Source organism: Anarrhichthys ocellatus, unplaced genomic scaffold, assembly GCF_004355925.1.
Source record: "Anarrhichthys ocellatus isolate YVR2014 unplaced genomic scaffold, GSC_Weel_1.0 scaffold6, whole genome shotgun sequence".
In the NCBI taxonomy this organism is placed as follows: Eukaryota; Metazoa; Chordata; class Actinopteri; order Perciformes; family Anarhichadidae; genus Anarrhichthys; species Anarrhichthys ocellatus.
The window spans coordinates 1,923,890-1,943,317 of record NW_022280036.1 but is presented as its reverse complement, the minus strand read 5'-3'; the positions used below and the strand labels follow the sequence as shown (position 1 = coordinate 1,943,317).

At 42.3% G+C, this 19,428-nt stretch overlaps 1 protein-coding gene across 1 annotated transcript in view; it reads right to left on the bottom strand.

Annotated features, from left to right (window-relative positions):
• The window catches only part of LOC116382790 (neural-cadherin), a 297,924-nt gene that overhangs the window by 148,849 nt on the left and 129,647 nt on the right, over positions 1–19,428 (bottom strand). The window contains exons 8-15 of the mRNA XM_031846106.1: positions 17,609–17,781; positions 13,598–13,766; positions 12,137–12,307; positions 11,113–11,285; positions 9,879–10,046; positions 7,538–7,787; positions 2,006–2,133; positions 1,526–1,712 (exon numbers count right to left, since the gene is read on the bottom strand). Of these exons, the coding sequence (XP_031701966.1) occupies positions 1,526–1,712; positions 2,006–2,133; positions 7,538–7,787; positions 9,879–10,046; positions 11,113–11,285; positions 12,137–12,307; positions 13,598–13,766; positions 17,609–17,781 (1,419 nt within the window). The remainder of the gene's footprint in view (positions 1–1,525; positions 1,713–2,005; positions 2,134–7,537; positions 7,788–9,878; positions 10,047–11,112; positions 11,286–12,136; positions 12,308–13,597; positions 13,767–17,608; positions 17,782–19,428) is intronic.

Sequence of the window (19,428 nt, the reverse complement as noted above, 5' to 3'; positions counted from 1 at the left end):
GAGCAGCTGTTACGGCTCTTTCCCCCTTTTGTGCTTGTCCTCTTTTTGAATCAGTAGAACCGCAACCAACATCATTATATACATTGGATTACAAATCTCATATCAACAGAATCATAAGTTTTACATGAAAACTACAGATTCAGTAACCAGTATAATTACTTCTCGTTTGAATTGAACTGCTGCGGCTGATCGTATCTCAGAAAAGAACATCACATAACTAATATATTTTCACCTTGGGGGTGATTAATCGCAGTCGTCCGACATTGCGATGAAGTAGAATGTAATTTTCAAATCGCAAAAGCTAGGGTTTATTTTATGAATTTATTCTAATCCAACACAATCTAACCAACCACATGGTCCAATTAGTGGGCTCAATGCTAGCAGGTGCAGCATCAATTCAAGCATACAGCCATGCAGTCTGAATTTACAAACATTTGTGTATATATATATATATTGTGTTGAACTGAAGAGCGCACTAACTTTTAATATGGCGATGTCCAAGGATATCGTGTTCTCTGCAAAATGTGCCCAGGTTGGGAGCAATGACAGTTTAGCAGTGGGCCACACACAAGCTAACAGAACTGGAGGCACTCACTGCAGAGTTCCAAACCGCCCCCAAAAAAAACATTAGCACTAGCGTGGTTTGTGAGGAGTCTCATGACGTGGCTTTCCTTGGCTGAGCAGTGGCACACGAGCCTGAGTGCAGGTATGTGAGAAGCCAAGCAGCGTTGGTTGGACAGGTGTAAAGCACATTGTGACTGGACTCTTGAGCACTAGAAAAGTCTAGGCTGCAGTGATGAATCGTACTTCACTAATTAGAAAGCTGAGTTTGGCATTGTTGTGTGAGGAGAACACTACCTGCCTGAATGTACCTTGCCAACTCTTTGGTGTGGGATGAATAATGGTCTGGGGCTGTTTTAATGCTACAGGATACGACACTGCTGTTATTTTAACTCTGTAGCTACAGGTTGGGGAAGGCCCTGTCCTCTTCATGACAATGACACTGTGCACAAAACCAGGTCCATAAAGAAAAGAAATCCTTATCCAATATCTGTGGAACGAAAACAGAATGTGCCGATGTGCAAGCCAAGACTTATCCCCTAACATCAGCGGCCGACCTCACTAACGCTCCTGTGGCTGAATGGGAGCAAACCGCCAAAGAAGCTGTTCCAGCAGCAGTTTAAAGATGTTCAACACATCACTATGGGTGTGATGTTCAGGTGTCCACATACTTTGTGGACTACAGAAGAAAGGCTGACATTTTGGTAAGCTATTGTCACATAAGTGCAGGTGACAACCTGTTGGGGAATTGATTTACCAAATGTTTCCTATGTCCTAATTCACAGTTTCAGGTTATCCCTGACAGCTATAACACAGTACCGGTTGAACTTCATGACAGCTTTTTCAATTGCTTTTCTTGCCTAGATGTAACAATAACGGACAGACTGCAAAAAGCACCACAGAAATCAGAACTCAACGACTGATTCAGTCGCAGGCTGTTCTTATCAGCGGCAGTCTCACTTACCAGAGTTGGGCTGTCCATGTTTGCCGGGCCGCGCTGACTCCCAGCCATCCACAGACTGAACCTCCAACAGGTAGGAGCTCTTGGTCTCGCGGTCAAACACAGTCTGCGAGTAGATGAGTCCCAGCTCCGGGTCGATACGGAAGTACTGGTGGTCTCCACTGCGATCCTCCAGCAGGGAGTAGGAGATCTGAGCAGTGCGGGGGGGGGGGGGTTGAGGCAGACACAATTATATAGAAGGCCAAGTGCTCCAACACAGTTGAACAGCTCATTTAGACAGCAAGGAAGAACATGTTTTGGATAATCAAAAACAGAGGGAGACTGAAAATGATTGAGTGCATGTAGTTAAAGGGCAGAGTTCTAAACATCCTTTTCAACTGGTCATTCTGAAAAAGCAACATTACCACTTTTACCACAGTGTGTGTATGTGTGTGTGTGTGTGTGTGTGTGTGTGTGTGTGTATATGTGCACAAGTGTTCTTACCTTGCCATTGCGACCCAAGTCGAGGTCATTGGCTGAAACCTGGAAAACCAAAGTTCCCGATTCTGCCCCTTCAGTGACCGAGGCCTCGTAGATGGAGGAAGTGAAAAATGGGACGTTGTCATTTACATCTAGAGAAGGACGAGAACAGGAGGAAGTGTGTTTAGGGTATACCAAAAAATTAGTTTTTGCATTGTATGTGTGGTGTATTTGATAGAAACATCTCAGATGATTGATGGGCTCTTAGCAAAACCCAAATTGGCAACACCAGGTGGTAGCATCCATCTAGCCATCAATCCATCTAACCACACCTGCTTATTAACAACAAATGGTTGTGATTAGCACAGTTATCAATTCAAACGAGAAGATGTTATTCTTTAAAAAAACAGTAACAGGCCAAGGCATACATTATATGTTACAGATAGATTGATGGATAAAGCTCATGAGAATTATTTGAGCACAATCTTGGACACTCAAAGGATTTGCATTATATCTAGTCCCCTGCAATCGTTTTGCTCCGTTTAGCCCCGTTTGACAGCTCATGCATAGAATTGAAGGGTTATTGCAGTTCAATTTGCGTCTTTTGCCAACAATTATTTCATAACACTTATTTGCCACTTATCTTAAATTACTTCACCCCTTAGTTCAAATGACTAAATGTCTTTGCAAATGCACGTTGGCATTTAGACCAGAATGCATGGCTTCTGGGTAACGCCAAATGCACGGGGCAAATGTATCTGGCTGTACTCCGTTGCGTTTAAGAATTCAATTATAGATCCAATGAATTACATATAACATCCCTGATATATTTCTGATCGTTTAGCCCTGTATTGTGATGGCAAATTTCCCCTATGATTTATTTGTTTTTATTGTCTGACCACTCAGTGTTTTGGCCCTTTTTGTTTTAGTAAGGTTAATAAATGTCAGACATGGTCAGTGAGGGTGTGTGTGTCTTAATCAGGGGCATGATGTTGTCAGCTTAGATAAAGGGCTGAATGGGGATGCAATCAGTGGACCATTCAGTGGTTAACCATTCAATGGTTGACCAGTGAATGATCACTGTTGTCCAGATGTCGTAGTGATGAACTCCTCCTACCCACCATGTGCACAAGGCCTTTATAAGTCGTACACAACCAACACTCTGGGTTCTTCTTCCTTCAGACCGCATTGCATTCTGTATGACGATTGAACCTTCTCTGCGTAGAGAACAAATAATTTTTAATTAATGAATAATTAATTTCACTATCATAGGACTCACTCGGTACTATTGAATAGTTTTTTCCACCACATTATTCTGTAACTAGACTCTTCAGAAGCTTTTGGTGGATTGTGGTTCTCCTGCTTTAGCTCCAATACAAAGGAGCAGCTTTCACGTTAGGTCTGCTGGGTCAGTGCTGTGTGAAACTGGAATTTATAACTTTAAATAATATTGTCTTCTATTGAACTTTGGTTTTTATTAATGTTATCTTGAAGTGCTACTTTTAGTGGAAAAGAGAACTACTACTACTACTACTTACTTAAACTACTACTACTCCCTTTTGGCAGAATGTAAGGAAACGACATCCGAAAGGAACAGCATTGGCCATTTAAATATGTGCACGTGCTTCTTCCTCGTTGATTTATTCATAACGTGACGCCTCAATTCTCCTGTTTACCTTGTAATCATTGTCACAAAAGAAAGAAATATGAATTTGTGATATCTTTTCAGAGTTGTAAAATCCTGCCTCAGAGTAGAGCTGTGCGATATTCAATATAATAATTTATCGTCTTTCAATGGAATCATGTCGTGATCATATCATACATTGAGATATTGTTATATACAATTGAGTCTTCTAAATTGATAAAACACAAAACAAGCACATACTCACTCAGATTTCTTAGAAAATCGGTTTATTGTGTGGCTATTAGAGGGACGTATAGATAGGAGTTCATCCTAGTTTTCAACGTTTACACTTTTTTATTTATGAGACATAAATCCTGGAAACAAGAACATTGCAAGGGATCAGCATTAGCACCATAGTGGCTCCCTCGTCATCTTATTGATTATTTTTAAGCCCACACATTTACTGTAGCTCTGACAAGTGACGTATTAATGTATTAATAACCCAATATGTAATTTTCTCTCGAAAAAAATAGCATAAATTAGTTTGTTGACTTAGTGAAGTAGAGCGGGATCATGGGAGTTGTTGTCTTTAACATCATTCCTGTCATGCAGTCAGCAACTCCCGGTTAGGATTCATTAAGTGTTCATTGCTCCGGAGGTTTTTACCGGGATGGTGTCTCTGATGTGGTTCGGCGGACAAAGGACATCCTGGAGGGGCTGCGAGCCGAGCTGCCACTAAAGTTTGGTCAGCTTGATTCTCTGATAACTGGACATCTTGGCGTTTAGGAGTTTTTTCTGTGACTCGACCCGACTATGCTCTGCTCCTCTCAAAAACGAACGGACCCCGTGATTAAAATTCACTATAATAACCATTATAAACCACTGAATAAAACCATTTCACATTAAATGTTTCTCTTCGATGCTGCTCGGCAGACACCGCGTTTGCTCAGCTTGTTTCTTGGAGGACTTTACCATATTTCCCAGACGTCCCGGTGTGGCATCAAAAAGTCAAATCGACAGGTGGCCAGGTTTGGCAAACAAACTGTTACCTTGATTAAAATGTATGGATTCCTCCGGATGTGAAAAGTGTTGAAAACATTTAGGATAATGTAAGGACGCATCTCAACAAGCCAAAAAACACATGTCCAGTGGTTTTTAGACATTTTAAAGCACAAAAGTTACATATTATACCTCCAATGTCATTTTTACTGTTGTGGTTATTCTTCTGGGTCCTTTTGGTGCCAAGAGGGTCAGAACATGCCAACTCAGGCTAATAAATAATGGCCACAAAATTTTCCTTAGCTTACATCAGTAACCTTTAGCCATAACAAGAGAGAGAGTTACATTATTCAGAGAAATGAAGCAGATAGTACAATGAACCAGTGAGACGGGCCATGAACTCCAAAGTTTGCTTTAAAAGCAGAAGCCAAATCCTCACATAGTTAATTTAAGGTCACGTGCATGACTTGAATAGTGCAACACATTAAATCTAATGCTGCTTCATGTGCCATTCCTCCTTCCCTTTCTTCTGTGCAAATGTCTTAATCTATGAATTAAAAATGGGGCCTTAAATCCATTAAAGACCTCTCTGCCTGCCTCAGCCGCAATGCCTCTGGAGGAGTCAAAGAGCTTTCTTATTAAGACAGATAAGCAAGAGGAGGGAAGGGCCAAAGAAAGTGGAGAAGGGGAAGTTAGAAGAGGGACAGCGAGAGGAGCAAGAGAAGGGAGAGGGTCTGTGAATTAAATATTTCTCACTGTATTAAAACCAACTTGATGGAATGAGGTGTGCGTGTGTGTGTGTGTGTTGTCGAATGTGCACGTTGCAAAGGGATTAAATGCAGGGGAGTCTGCGGCATGTGGAGTAGGAACAGTTATTTTGAGGAGCCAAGTTAGGGACTCGCAAACACCAGCGTATTTAGCAGTGATGATGGCGAGTTAAGCTACGATGAGCAGAGAAGTCACTGAAACAGAGTTACACCAGACTAAAGTGATCATACGAAGGGCCTTTACACACCGAGGGGCGTGACCAAAAAACAGCATTAAAATGCAAAATACTCTGCAGAGAATATGTTGCATTAAAACTATTTTACGGACACGATTTGGGACACTTTTACAATAAAAGGTTAGAATTGGTTTGTGCAGGCGACCCGGTTCCTATTGACCCAGAGCAGTGTCTGGCACTCTGTCTGAAGCAAACTGTATAGCCTAAGCTGCTTATTTGATTGGGTTTCCTTTCAGCAAAATGCTCTGAGTGAATTTGACTTCCCTCTGGTAAGCAGCTATTGTATTTGTCAAGCGCTTTTATTGTTAAAGGTAGGAAGCGAAGGAGTGGATCTGGTCTACGCGGCCTTTGTCGAGGTTAAAAGGCTCATACATCCTCCAGACATCAAAGCTGGCAGTAAATGATGCTGATTAATCAACCTAAGCTCACTTAGAGAGGTACTACACACGTGCGCTGTAAACTGGTACCGTGATGAAATGCATCAGTGCTGGCATTAATGTTGACATTTCTGAACAAACCTATAAAAATCTGGATTTCATGGGTTGAAATGGCTCAATAGCCCAATAACTGTTTCAAATACGCCCTGAAGCCAGCAAGGCCAACGCTGATGTAAATGCCTTCTAATCAGAGGCCATTGAGAAACTCCTGCATCACACATCCATGGATGGCGGTTCATGGTGCTCTTAGAATTAAGTTCATTGTTGCTGTCGCAACAATGTCTTCATTCTACAACATGATAATAAAATGTTTTGAACCAGCGGTCATGACATTAATGCCGGCAGAATAAAGCTCTGTCTGTCAAGACACTTGGAAATACACTAAAATTCTTTCCTTTCCACCGGTGTTTACAGCCATGTGAAGGCAGGTCTCTGTTCCATCTGCAGTCTCTAACTGGACTGATGATGTCACTATCAAGCAGCAATTAAGCACAGCAAACCCGCTAATTAAATGTTGTGCATCCGACTGTTGTAAGTTAGCCACAGAACCCCCTCTGCTGATGTGCACATCAACGTTTTGTCGTGTTGATAAATCGTTCTACAGTTTCTTCCTCACGTCGACAGCTCACACAACTCCACGGAAAATTGTGAACTTGTCTGTATGTTCCAAGATTTAAGATTTTTTTTCCTCTTAAATGGAAATGAATGAAAATACACAAACTGTTGAACCAAAACACATCAGGTGATGATGCTGCAAATGGTTAATGTGTCAGTCACATGTAAAATATGAGCAGCTAGATCTTAAAACGGTCCGCATTCAGTCTTTGAATAAGCACAGGGCCTGATGCTGCTCTAGCTTTTGTTATTTATATTCTGAAAAGTCCATTAAGCCCATCTCGTGAATTAAACGGCAAAATCTATTCTTCCATTAGCTGTAGCTCATACAGCTGCTCAGTGTGCTGCAGTGACATCTATCACAGAACCTTTCACTTCACTACAATAATAAAAGATGAAATACTTTGTATCGATTAACCAATATTCATCTGTCACAACGATTCCCTTCAAACTGTTGTTTCTTCTCAATACTTTGTGTTTATCCACAATACATTTTGTGCATCTTTGACTTTTCTTTTTCTTCACAACGCTGTCTTCTTTCTTTTCACCTAAACTCTATATTTACGATATATTTATAAATCAATCAACTAGATCCCCGTGATTACAGTATCTTTAGCCTCAGAATGTAGCGTTAATAACACTTATTAATGAAATAACAATGCTATGCAATAATGCTGTGTTTAATGTTAACATGGAATAGCAGGTGTCAGGAAAATATATGTAAAAAAACATAATTCACGTGAAATACCGAACTATTACACAGAAACACGATAGTGCTGGGAGACAACAAATAGTAACGCATGGTTTGAGGAATGAATTACATTTGAGGATCGTTAAAACTGCTTCAAATAAAGCGCATACAATTCAATAAGGCTCACCTGTGACATTGATGTAGACTGTGGTGAAGGCCGCCAGTGGTACAGCGGCGACATTCTGAGCTCGAACCCGCAGCATGAAGTTCCTGGTGGTCTCGTAGTCCAGGGGCTCCGCCACAAGGATGGAGGCGGAACCATCCTCTCGGTTGGGGGTCAAGTAGAAGCGAACTGGCATGTTGGTCTCAGGGACCATGCCGTCCTCCAGGTTGTACGTCACCCTGGGATCCCCGAGAGGGGAGGTGGCTTTGATGGTCTGTTTGGAACGAAGAAGAGGATTCGAGGTCACGTCTCAATATGACATGATATCTCGCTCATGTTCGCCTGCATAGGTAGGTGGGACTTTGAATAATGTAGTTCTCATTGTCTCACTTTTGGAATAAAAGTCAGGCATTATCACTTCATGTAAGTGAGAGATGAGAAATTATTAAAAACAGACACTCATTTCCAATTGACAGAAGTTTTACATGTTTCCAATTATCAATTTGGAGAGCTGGAAAAAAATCCCTCGTGCCAGCAATGACCCTAAGGACAGGAACAGACGCACAGGACAGCAGCTGCGGAGCTTTAATGGAAGTGTGCATTCTAAATGGCAGAAAATGATCTGCCCAATGGAAAAAAAAAAGGGTTTCATAGCATGATAATGAACACTAAAGTATTAAGACAGTCAGTCCTAAACTGTTGGACTAGACAACAACTCCGCTGGGATCAAAGGGAAACACACTGTTCTTCATTCTGCAGTCTCTATAAACTAATTAAGGATACCTCATTCACAGCTGATGCCATATACACCCCAATTAAAATTAGAAAAATGCCATCTCTGACATGACGTGCTTATGGGTGAACTGGCTGTATGTATTCAACCTGCGAAGTGTAGCAGTTACAATAATGAGACATCCCATCAGGCATGCAGAACTGGCAAACATGCCTGACTAGTGCATGTGCTGATTTCGGTCATAAAAAGCTCAAGTTTCCACGGTAGAGCTATAACAACCCACTGAGAGTCATTGCAGCTTTGCACAAACGGCAAATCAACACCGCACTACCGTCTCGATTAATACACTGCACTGTGGGGACCGCGCTCCGTCTCTTTAACAGTAACATGTTCACACACACACACACACACACACACACACACACACACACACTCTCATGTAAAGCACTCTCCTCTGTCTTTTCATTTCCATCGCTCTGTTTGAAATATTCATCAGCAACTTTAATGAACTTAATTGCTTTCAAGAGATCCTTGGAAAATTCTGTTGATGAGTTGAAACCGTGTAGTGGCATGAAAGGGCAATATGAGTAATCAAATGCACTTGACGGGATACATCATAACTGCAAAGATAATCATTGGAATTAAGGCCGTATTTTAATGTCTGCATTTTTCTATATAGCTGTGGTTCCTAAACCTGTAGCTCCCCTGACGTCTCCAAACATGTGTTACAGAGTTTTAGTCTTTTGTTGCTCATCATTGACTCAGATTTACTGAACGTTTGAGACTTAAAATCAAATGAGGTGAAAGGGAAGATCTGCCACCTTTTATGTGGATGGCCCAATCAGTGTTTACAGTAAATGTAGTGTATTGAAAGGATACATTCTAAAACACTGATTGGACATCCAGATAAAAGAAGGCAAATTTGACTAAACAACAACATAACAGCATTGAGACTTTTTCAGGAAATGAGGCATCACATTAGGTCATGCAGGACACGGGAGTCATACGCCCCCAGCTGTAATCGGCTGACAGCCAGCTGATTGAGTCATTGTTTGTTATCAGTCACACACCAATCGCAGCCTCACTACAAGGCGGTCTGTTTAAATATGAACCCCTCCTCACTGATCCCTGCTAAACCAATGCTGCTACATACCGCAGCTTTGCCGCCTCCGACTTTCTGGTTCAACGTGCATCGCGCAAAGGTTCAAATGGTATTCAATGTCTTGCTTTGGGCCCACTCGTGTCTCGTGTATGTGCTCCCCGTTTTGGCTTTGCATGCTGCTTGGCTTGCGGCAGTGAACATTCCTTTAAGAACATAACTGTATTTCCATCTGTTGCAATAAATGGCTAAATCTATGACGAGAGTGTTCCTGACTGAAGTATACAAATGTGCGTGCATATCTGCATGCTTACACGTGTGAGCCTTGATCAGCTCACGACGAGCCTGCATCTCCACCCTTTAGACCACCACTGCCCCCTTGTTTGTAAGATGCCATATGAATACAAATGCATTGCCTATTTTGACTTGTTAATTTTGTGCTTGTGCATCTGCGTCCTCTGTCTGCCAACTACCACACCCCTCCCCTCCCCCAACGTACCACGATGGCTGTGACCCCCCCTCCCCCAATGTACCACGATGGCTGTGTCTCGGACGGTGTTTTCTGGTATGACCACGCTGTAGCTGTCTTTGTCCCACTGTGGAGGCTGGTTCTTCACGTTGGTGATGGTGACGGCCAGCTCCACCGAACTGCTCCTGTTCCCACCGTCAGTGGCCACGATTTCCCTGGTGATGTAGGTCCTCTGTGGTCATGAATGCACAGAGATGAAGAGAGATGATCACTTGATGGTGCGTTCTTGTGTTGCAGATCAGTATGACACAGCGATCATTACAGCTTCCTTAAAGACTGATAAACATTTTGGAAATCTAGATCACACAGCTCCTAGCAAGCGATCTGTTTTTCTACACTTCTGTGCAGGGATTTGCACGGCCAACTGTGGAGCAGCAGCGTTTTGTAACCCTTACAAGAACAATTTTTCAAATTCATGACTAAAATAATTGATTTTCATAAAGCCAGTTTTTCACATTTTTAAGATTGTTTTGTGGTTTTAAAATATTTGCTGTTAGCAATTAACACAACTGAGATGATCACATGGGCATAGGCTGAAATAAACATGCAGGCAGTGCCTACTAGTGTATTACACTTTATCCAGTTGTACTCATTAGTGGAAAAGTTTTGCATCTTCGAATGTGAATGTGTTCTAGTGCGAACCGTTCTCTCTGCAAGGCAAAACACTGGCATGGTGCCCTGTGTTGGTGTAAGATGCAAGGTGCTGAGGATACAGACATTCATTCCTCTTGGCAATGGAAGATGGCGAGTTTTTGCTTTTTTTATTTTGGGGGGGGCATGATCATTGTGGCACTCATCTGAGGCACAGACTAGTTTTGCACACAATACGTGGCAATCTCACTCTATTGCTTGTTCGTGTTCCGACCTAGATTGTTTTTCTCGCTGGTGGTGAAGCAAAGGGTTTGAGGCAGCAAGATGAGGAAAATATCAGCAATGTTATTTCTCCCGATGCCAAAGAAAAGGCAGTGAAGACATCATCCCATATTCAGGTCTGCTCCTTGCCGCTGGACTTCTGCCACCTCATTCACAGCAATAAAGTACTTGAATGCAAATATACTTGCTTTTCTGGCCATGTACTAGGAATAGTGCCATGGTGTTTGCTTGTACAGTTGCTCGATATATAATTGCTAAACTGGAAACGCATATATAACATACTGTATGATGTAAGCTTTTAAATAGCAAGCTGAAACTTTCCCTTTGGTTTGGTATTGTCTGTTTGTATACAGTTTAGTGTGTACCTGGGAAATGGGCTGGTTGACATACACCCAGCCTGTCAGGGGGTTGACCCTGAGATACTCAGGCTGTTCACTGGACATGGAGTACATGATGGCTGCGTTGGTGCCAAAGTCATCGTCATGAGCCGCCACCCGCAGGAAACTGGTCCCGATCATTGTATCCTCGCGAAGGAAGTCTGTTGGGGAAGAAAAGGAGGTGTGCTTTAGGCCCCAGTGGTTCTGAGAGGCCTTCTATACCGTGTATTCGGGCAGTAACTTCAGAAAACAACAACAAATCAAGAACAGAATCTTAGACAACAAATACCTTCGACAAATAAAACACAAGCTAATTAAGAAAGACATTCATGAGAAACAATGGAACTTAGTAACATCACAACAAACATGTCCAGGAGCAGCCCTGTCTCCTACAGACCGTGTTCCTACACAATTAAACTGCATTGTGAATTACGCTTGGAGGGAAAAATATTATGTTGTGGTGTAAGTTTGCTTTTGACGTCAAATGAGTCCGTCATAGTCTGTGTAAGGGGGTGGGGGGGGTGGGGGGGGGTCAGGGTGATGGTAGGGGTAAAAAGAAAAAACAAGTACTGTTGTTGCATTTTTGTTTTGTTTTGTTTCAATTCTGTAGTAATTTTAAGCCAAAACATGAGTTTTAATAACCCTTACCAAGTAGTTGTGTTGCCTAAACCTAACCAAGAAGCTTTGTAGTCTTTGTTTGTTTTGTTTCAATTAACACCGTCAACCACGTGTTTCAAACTATTAACTGTAACTGCCGCAATCCGGAAGAAAATTAATTTCACTCAAAACATAATTGAGAGTGCAGTTAAGTTGTACACGAATGCGATTTAGTGGAAGACAGGGTTGCCAGGAGACACTACAAACTGAGGAACGTGCATTAGTAACTGGATGAAGTTCATATTATTCAGTTTTTGTTGTCAAAATAGTGAAGATGTTTTCCTCACTGCAAGTTGCAGTGGGTTGAGCTCTCTCAGTGACCACAGCTCACACGTTTACACTAATATCTACTTACACTCGTATCGGATGTTCTCAAACTTGGGACTGTTGTCGTTCTGGTCCAGGATGAGGATGTTGAGCTGACAAATGCCAATCAGCGGGTCAGCCGCCCGGTCAGTGGCAGTCACTGTCACTGCGTACTCCCGTTGGCGTTCGCGATCAAATTTCCTGGCTGTCACAATTACTCCTAGAGACACAAGAGATAACGAGTTTGATGAGACAGCTGAATCATACCAAATGACGCTTCGTCTCGAGTCCCCAGAGCATTTGCAATTTAACACTAAAAATGATTTCCTCTGCTTGCCTTGAAGCTACATTTTAAAGACAGTAGAGCAGATGGAGAGCAGAAGAAGAAGGGAGACTGAAGTAATTATCATCAAATCTAAATAGAGATATATTTATTCTATATTTTATACTGCTGGATCGTTTATCGGTCACAAAAGGCCGATCTGGTATCGGATACGACTGTTCTATAAAAATACCAATTCAGTACATTTATATCCATGTATATATTTGTTACATTTTGTTTTCCAAAGTCAAGCGTGGTGTTGTCCAGTTGGGCGTACAGCTTATTAATCAAACACTGCTATCAGATTGGTACTTGGTATCGGCCCATACTCAAATCCCAGGTACCGCATCCCTACTACACATACTGCTGCTTCTTAGGTGAAAGGTAAATGCTGTTTGGCACTTATTAGTCTTTACTTTTTTGACATTACATCCAAACCCTTGACATGACCGTGTGACCTCACTAGTAAACTTGCAAACACAACATGGGAAAGGAAGCTGCAGCAGTTTCCGGCCTTGGGATTGTTGTAACCAATACATCTGCCTAGATGCCCAATCATATTCCAGGGTTTTTTAACAAACATTTATAGACATCCAACAGTATTGTACAATTTTCCTGTTAGTATAAATGGTTAATTATGTTCATTTCTTGTATATCAAGTGCAAAAACAGTATCCCAATACGTTTAGTATATAGAGCATGCTGTATATAGGTAGAATTATAGATTCGGGACACAACATGACGTTCATACTGCAAGCAAATCACAATATAATATTTGTCCATGGTCATTGCACAAAGACAGTAGATACATTTTGTTCACAAAGGGATAAATAATTTGATCCATTAAAGACAGATTCATTGAATTGTTTCAACTTATTGTGTACAACTTTTACAAAACCGTTTATCAAACCTACTATATGTTTTACAGTATGTCTCAAAAACATTAAAAGTGAAACTAATTTCACCACTGAAGCCATGAAGCATTTAAGTTATGATCCATTTCTCAGCAAAATGACAACTACTGTATACCTTTAACTGAGTCTAGTATTAAAACAGATCTACAAGATTTTAGACTTGCAAACTTGTAGACACCCTGCATGCCTTGTTGTACTCTATTAAATATGAGAGATAGACTGTGTATGTTTGTGTGAGTGTGTATGTTTGTGTGAGTGTGTGTGTGTGTACGTACCGGTGTCTGGGTGGATACTGAATGCGGGCACAGTGGAGTCTTTGTGCATGAAGCCGTATGTGACCCTGCCATTGGAGCCCTCGTCAGCATCCACAGCATGAACCTGCAGAACGAACGTCCCCGCCGGCTGGTTCTCCAGGACTGATGTGCTCTCTCTGTACTGCTGACACTGAGGAGGATTCAGACAGCGGGCGGAGGTAGGAGGAAGAGAAGATCACAGCAATGAAAGTGTGGAGAAACTTGGATCAGTGCTCTGTTCTATCGAAACTGTAATCAAGAGTATGTGGGAGGTGGAATTTATTTTGAAAGGACAGATTGATGAAAAAAGAAAGTAGGAAGCCTGGGTCCTGCACCATCTCCATTCATTGATTTGCTACATGCGTCTGTGTAAGCTGGATAGTGGTGATGGGGTTCAGGGCTCTTGAAGCCTATCCCAGCACCCATTGGAGTGGAGGCTATTGGCAACGGTGCTCAATAGCTGTGTGTTGATGTGCTCACTGTGCCTTGGTAACCATGAAATCTGCTGATCTTTCGGCACCCGCTTTGTTAGCTCTGTCCACAACAAGTCCTTTTTTTATTGGAAGTGGGGCGCCACACTTCACAGTAAGCCTTCAGCAGTGTACTAGCAAATAGCTGCAGTTAGAAAGAAATATGACATGAAGCAGGTACGTTTCTGTCAGCTGAGTAAAGCCTTTTGTTGTTGAGCCATGTTTGTGATTTTACTGAATAATTGAATGCACAATAAACAGCAGTATGGAAGGTAGACAACCCGATATTTCAAAAAGACTGTGGTGAACAGATGTTCCACAGACATAATATGTCTTATGTATGTGTTAGACAAAAAGAATAAAAAGGGAATGTGACACATGGACATTTACTCCTATAAGGGTGGCACCTGCAGTGCATGCATTAAACACCCCATGGGAGTGCATGAGTGGGCTTGTGTGGTTGTTTGCCTGCTAACTAAAGATTAACCACTCACACATGACAAAACCGGTAAGAGCGTATGCTGGAAATCAGACTTTATATGCGGAACTGGCATTTTGTCGTTTTATTCTCAAATTGATAAGAGAAACATTGTGCTTAACATTATCTGCTGTCGTGTTTAAAAAAAGCTATTTCCAACCATAAAACATTAACACTCCTCTCCATGAGGTGTTACGCATTCGTTCTTTGAGTCCTCATAGAGATTCATTAGGCGCCTTCAGTTCCTGGTGAGTTGCAAGGTAGCTGCTCCGTGTTTGGGTTCTCAAAGATTTTGTCAATCACTGAACTTGTCAGACACAGAGAGAGCTTTATTATCCTCATTTACACGCTGCCTGGGTTTCGCTCACTCCCCCTCCCCCCCCCCCCCCCCCCCTCTCTTTTTCTCTCTGGTCTCTCATCTTTCGCTCTCTAGCTCTTTTTTCCCCCACGTCTCACTGGATTGCTGACGCTCATGTGCCGACAGTGGAATGGAAGGAATCCCTCAGTACTGCTACTTGATGTCTTGCTTTGACGTCTAACTAATGACAGTGGAACTCTTTTTTATCTTCCCTCACTTCCTGCCTCTTCCCATTCTTCCTATCTCTTCTACCCCGTCCTCTATTCTTCTATCATGGAACAATGCTTTACCGTTCTTTGCCCCTTCAACCCTTCCATCTGAATTCATCAGAAGCTTTTGGACTTTTTGCCTCCAGAGCTTCACATTTTTGCTTTAAAGCAACAAAATACGGAAGGACTTTGATGAAGATATGCAGGTTTGCATTCAGGCATTCACTCATGCAATGTATCAGAGTGCTCACAAATGCTCAGTCAGTGTTAAAAGAACCCAGGTGTGTGGACCGGTCACATTCCGACCAAAGACAACAATAAGTCTGAACAGAAGGAGATGCTGTGATTGATGTGCCTGGTCACCAATTCTGTGATTTGAATGGACAGAATGTCTGGGAACAGCCGCGTCTGCTTTGGTGAACTTAAGATTGCGTCTCTGCTTTTTGCAGATGATGTGCTTTTGGCTGGCTTCATCAGACCGTGACCTTTACCGTGCGCTTGGATGGTTTGCAGCTGTGTAGCAGTTGGGATGAAAGTCAGTGCCTTCAAGTCTAACACCATATACTTCGCTGGAGTTTGAGTTTCTTAGGCTCTTTGCTCAAGAGTGAGGTTGCGTAGTCACCAGCAATGTGGACGTTGTGCCAGACCGCCGTGCCAAAGAAGGAGCTGAGTTTGAAGGAAACGCTCCGGATTGACCAGATGATCCAAGTCCGACCCTCACCTGTGACCGAACGAAGAGATCGCAGATCCAAGAAGTTGAAATGATGTTGCTTCACGGTGTGACTGGGTTCACCCTCAGAGAAGTTTAGGAGCGAAGGAGTTTGAGGTCCAACTTTTTTCTGTTCCAATACCGATTCCAATATATCAGGGTACCGAACGACTAAAAGAACCAATTTGATCATAGCTCTCTTTTTCCTGAATTTAAATTCTGTAACCTCAAAGCAGAGAACCCATTGGGATTGATTTCATCGAAAGGAACATGAGGGCAAGGTCTGCTGTGGCACTAAACACTAAGAAGTTGGCCGTGTGTGACTGAAAAACGTAACTGATGGCGAAAACACTGAATTTTGTAATGACTCTGATAAAGGCTCTGCTATTCACTGTGGATTACTAGCGTCTGGACAATCCACTTATTAAAAATCTAGTATCATCTAGGAATAATACCAATTAGATTTCTCTACTAAGATATAAGTGTGTGAAAAAACCCTGTAATAATACCCCTGTGACATTAACAAATGTCTTTTTGTGTGTGTAGTGTGATATCTATGCTGCTGGTAAAATGCAGGATCTGGCTATACACGAGACATCCTGCCTCCCTGTATTCCCACATCTCAGTGTGTGCCTTTTGCCCCTTCTGTCTTTGTCCAGCTCTGAGTTCCAGAGAGAATATAGTCCGTTGTATAAGATTGGGTATCAAAACAAGATTAAGGGCCTTGCTGCTGTCCTGCTGCTGGCTGCCAGTGACAGAAGAAACACCCATTTACATTGGATGTCTCTACTAACAGAGACCAACACTGCAAATCTTCTCAATTTCCTGTTCCAGAACTTTTTCCACTCAGTTTCTTTGTCCATTTTTGACCAAAGACATAAATAGACAGCTGTGTTTGTCTCTTCTATCTACTGTAGTGTTGTTTTTCTTTCTTCGTATTTTTGTATCTGCTTCATTTGTTGTTTTTCATCTTCAGTTATGCATTTTTTGTATTCAGAGTTCAAGGGTTTCTTTGTCTGTTACAATCAACATCCTGCCCACAGAAAGAAGCGAATGAATCACAGACTTGGAGTATGATGCCAGCAGGAGATCCTGAGAGAGAGGCTGGATCATACAGATCATATGAATCCCTCTCCTCTTCATCTTTTCTCTTGGCTCTCATCTTGTCACCCGTCCCTCTGCGTCTTCCTGCTACTAGGTGAAGCCGAAAGGGAAACACTTGTCGATCACTCTACCCCAGGAGAGAGTGAGTGGAGTTTACTCAGCAAGCCGACGCCCCTAATCTTGGCTTGCGCTACCACAGGGGGCTCGAAAAGTCACCTCATTTAAAATGGAGACATGACATAAAAAAAGGGTGGAGACGTAGCGCTTCCAGAGTGGGCTGGTCGGGATTTCTCCCACATCCCTCAAAGCTTTAATTAAAAGGCCGAGATGATGTAGCAGAGAGACGAGGGTCAAGCCGGCTAATCACTCCTCCAGAGAGGAGAGATAGAGGCTAATAAATAGAGGACGCAGACAGACAAAGAGAGGGAGCCACAGGAGTGATGGGGGAGAGTTACATTGGAGAGATAGAGACAGGAAAAATAGAACTAGCACAGGAAAGGACCGAGTGAGAAGTCATTGAGATGTATTAAGGAGACCAGAAAGCAGAGCAATAAATGGCATGGCAACCAGGAGAGCAGACACCACAACACTGTTTCAGACACAACTAGATAACGAGCAAGCAGAAACGAGGTTTAATGATGCAAGTGCGCCATTGCTTGCCTTACCTTCTCAAAGACGGGCTTGTTGTTATTCACGTCGTCCACCCCCACTATGACCTGGGCCGTAGACGACAAGGCCTGAGGTCCGCCTGAGGCATTGTCGTCCGCTGCGGTTACATTGAGGACGTACTCCACGCCCTGGAGGTGGGGGGGTGGGCTGGAGCGCAGACGGATCAAACCTGCAACCAGACATGAGGATAACACACACTCAGTCAGCCATCAATGATGGAACTTGAGGCCCCATATGTCCTTCTTTTAAGTTTGAGATGGACAGATGTTGTCAGTACGGTGTTTGTATTAGTAACATGTTTCCATTTCTGGATTTTAAGGAGACAAACTTCCCAAAGGTAAAACAAATACTTTACCAGATTTGGTAATGGAGCAGTTACATAACATGGGTTGTTGACCACTTACCAGAAGATTTTTCCAAAATTGAAAGGACAAATGTGAAAGATCTGCTAAGAGTTTTAGTTTAAACATCATTACAGTGTTGACGGTATGTCGAAGACGTCTATGTATTGTGTTGCAGAGATATCTACTGAAATACCACTTGTTCCTCCAGAGGCGATAGTGAGTCTATGTAGCGTTCAGTCTGTCCTGAGTCCAACATGAGAGGACGAAGAAGTAGAGCTGCCCCGAGGGCTCGTCCACAAATAAAGGGTGCAGGGTCCGTGTATGCTTTGGTAGTTTGTTTGTCGGATTAAATCCAAAGTGGAAGAAGTGAGAAAGTGATTTGTATTGTCATTACGTCCTCCCCACCACCAGAGGAACTCTTCACTGGGAGTAGAGCACTGGGCTTTGCTACAGCTCCCCTAACTAAAGGTCTACTGGAGCTGCTGCACGCTTTCCTCCTTGCAAAGTAGTCTTCTGGTGGCGGATAGGACAAAACGAAATACAAGTTATTTTCTTGTTTCCTCCACTTTGGATATATTCCTATAAACAAAGTCTTGAAATGTACACAGATTAGTGGCACAAACACACGGTTGGCTCAAGTAAATGATACGCTTTGTCAAATTTTGTGTATTCTTGCTCTAGTGTTAGTTAGCAGTTGGCTGTTTTTTCAAATTATGACTGTACATTTTGATCGTATGGGTGGTTCAATCCCTGGTTCCTCTTGTTTACTTATCACATAGTCTTGCATTGAAAGACCTACATCCACAGAGCTGTGTCAGTGCTAAAGAAAGGTCTTGCCGCACCAACTGTCTTTTTGGTATCGGGAAAAAAAGGCTCTGGCTTGTTTGTATTTCTATAAACCAATCGCTCAGACGATGAATGCAGCATATATCTCCAAACAACATGACACAAGACTTATGCTTTTTAGTATGAGATTATTATTCGACAAACATTTTCAAACAAGAACCAATTCTGATTGCAGAGAGCTTGGAATTTCTAATCTTAAAATGGTCCTTCTGCAGACACATTTTTTTGTTCTTTAAGGTGAAGCCATATTATACTTTGTATCTGTCAATATAGCAGCAATGACATCTCGGTCAGACGCCCATTCATGTTTTCATGTAGAAAAAGTTCAAACCCAATCCAGTCTAGTATTTGAGCACTGCAGATAATCGTCAAAGTAAACCAGCGAGCTTATTTTAGCAGCAGATTTTTGTGAAGGTACTTTTGCTCTGGTTTATGCTCTTAGATGCTTGTTTAAAAAAGGAGATACACTTATGACTTCTGCTGACTAGTAGTTATCTTGAATACCTACAGTCTGTTGAATACACTCATTGTAAGTCCTTTTGGATGAAAGCGTCTGCTAAATGACTGATGTAATGTAATGAAGGTCTAGTGCAATCCTTCTAGATAAATCCAGCCAATTGAACTGA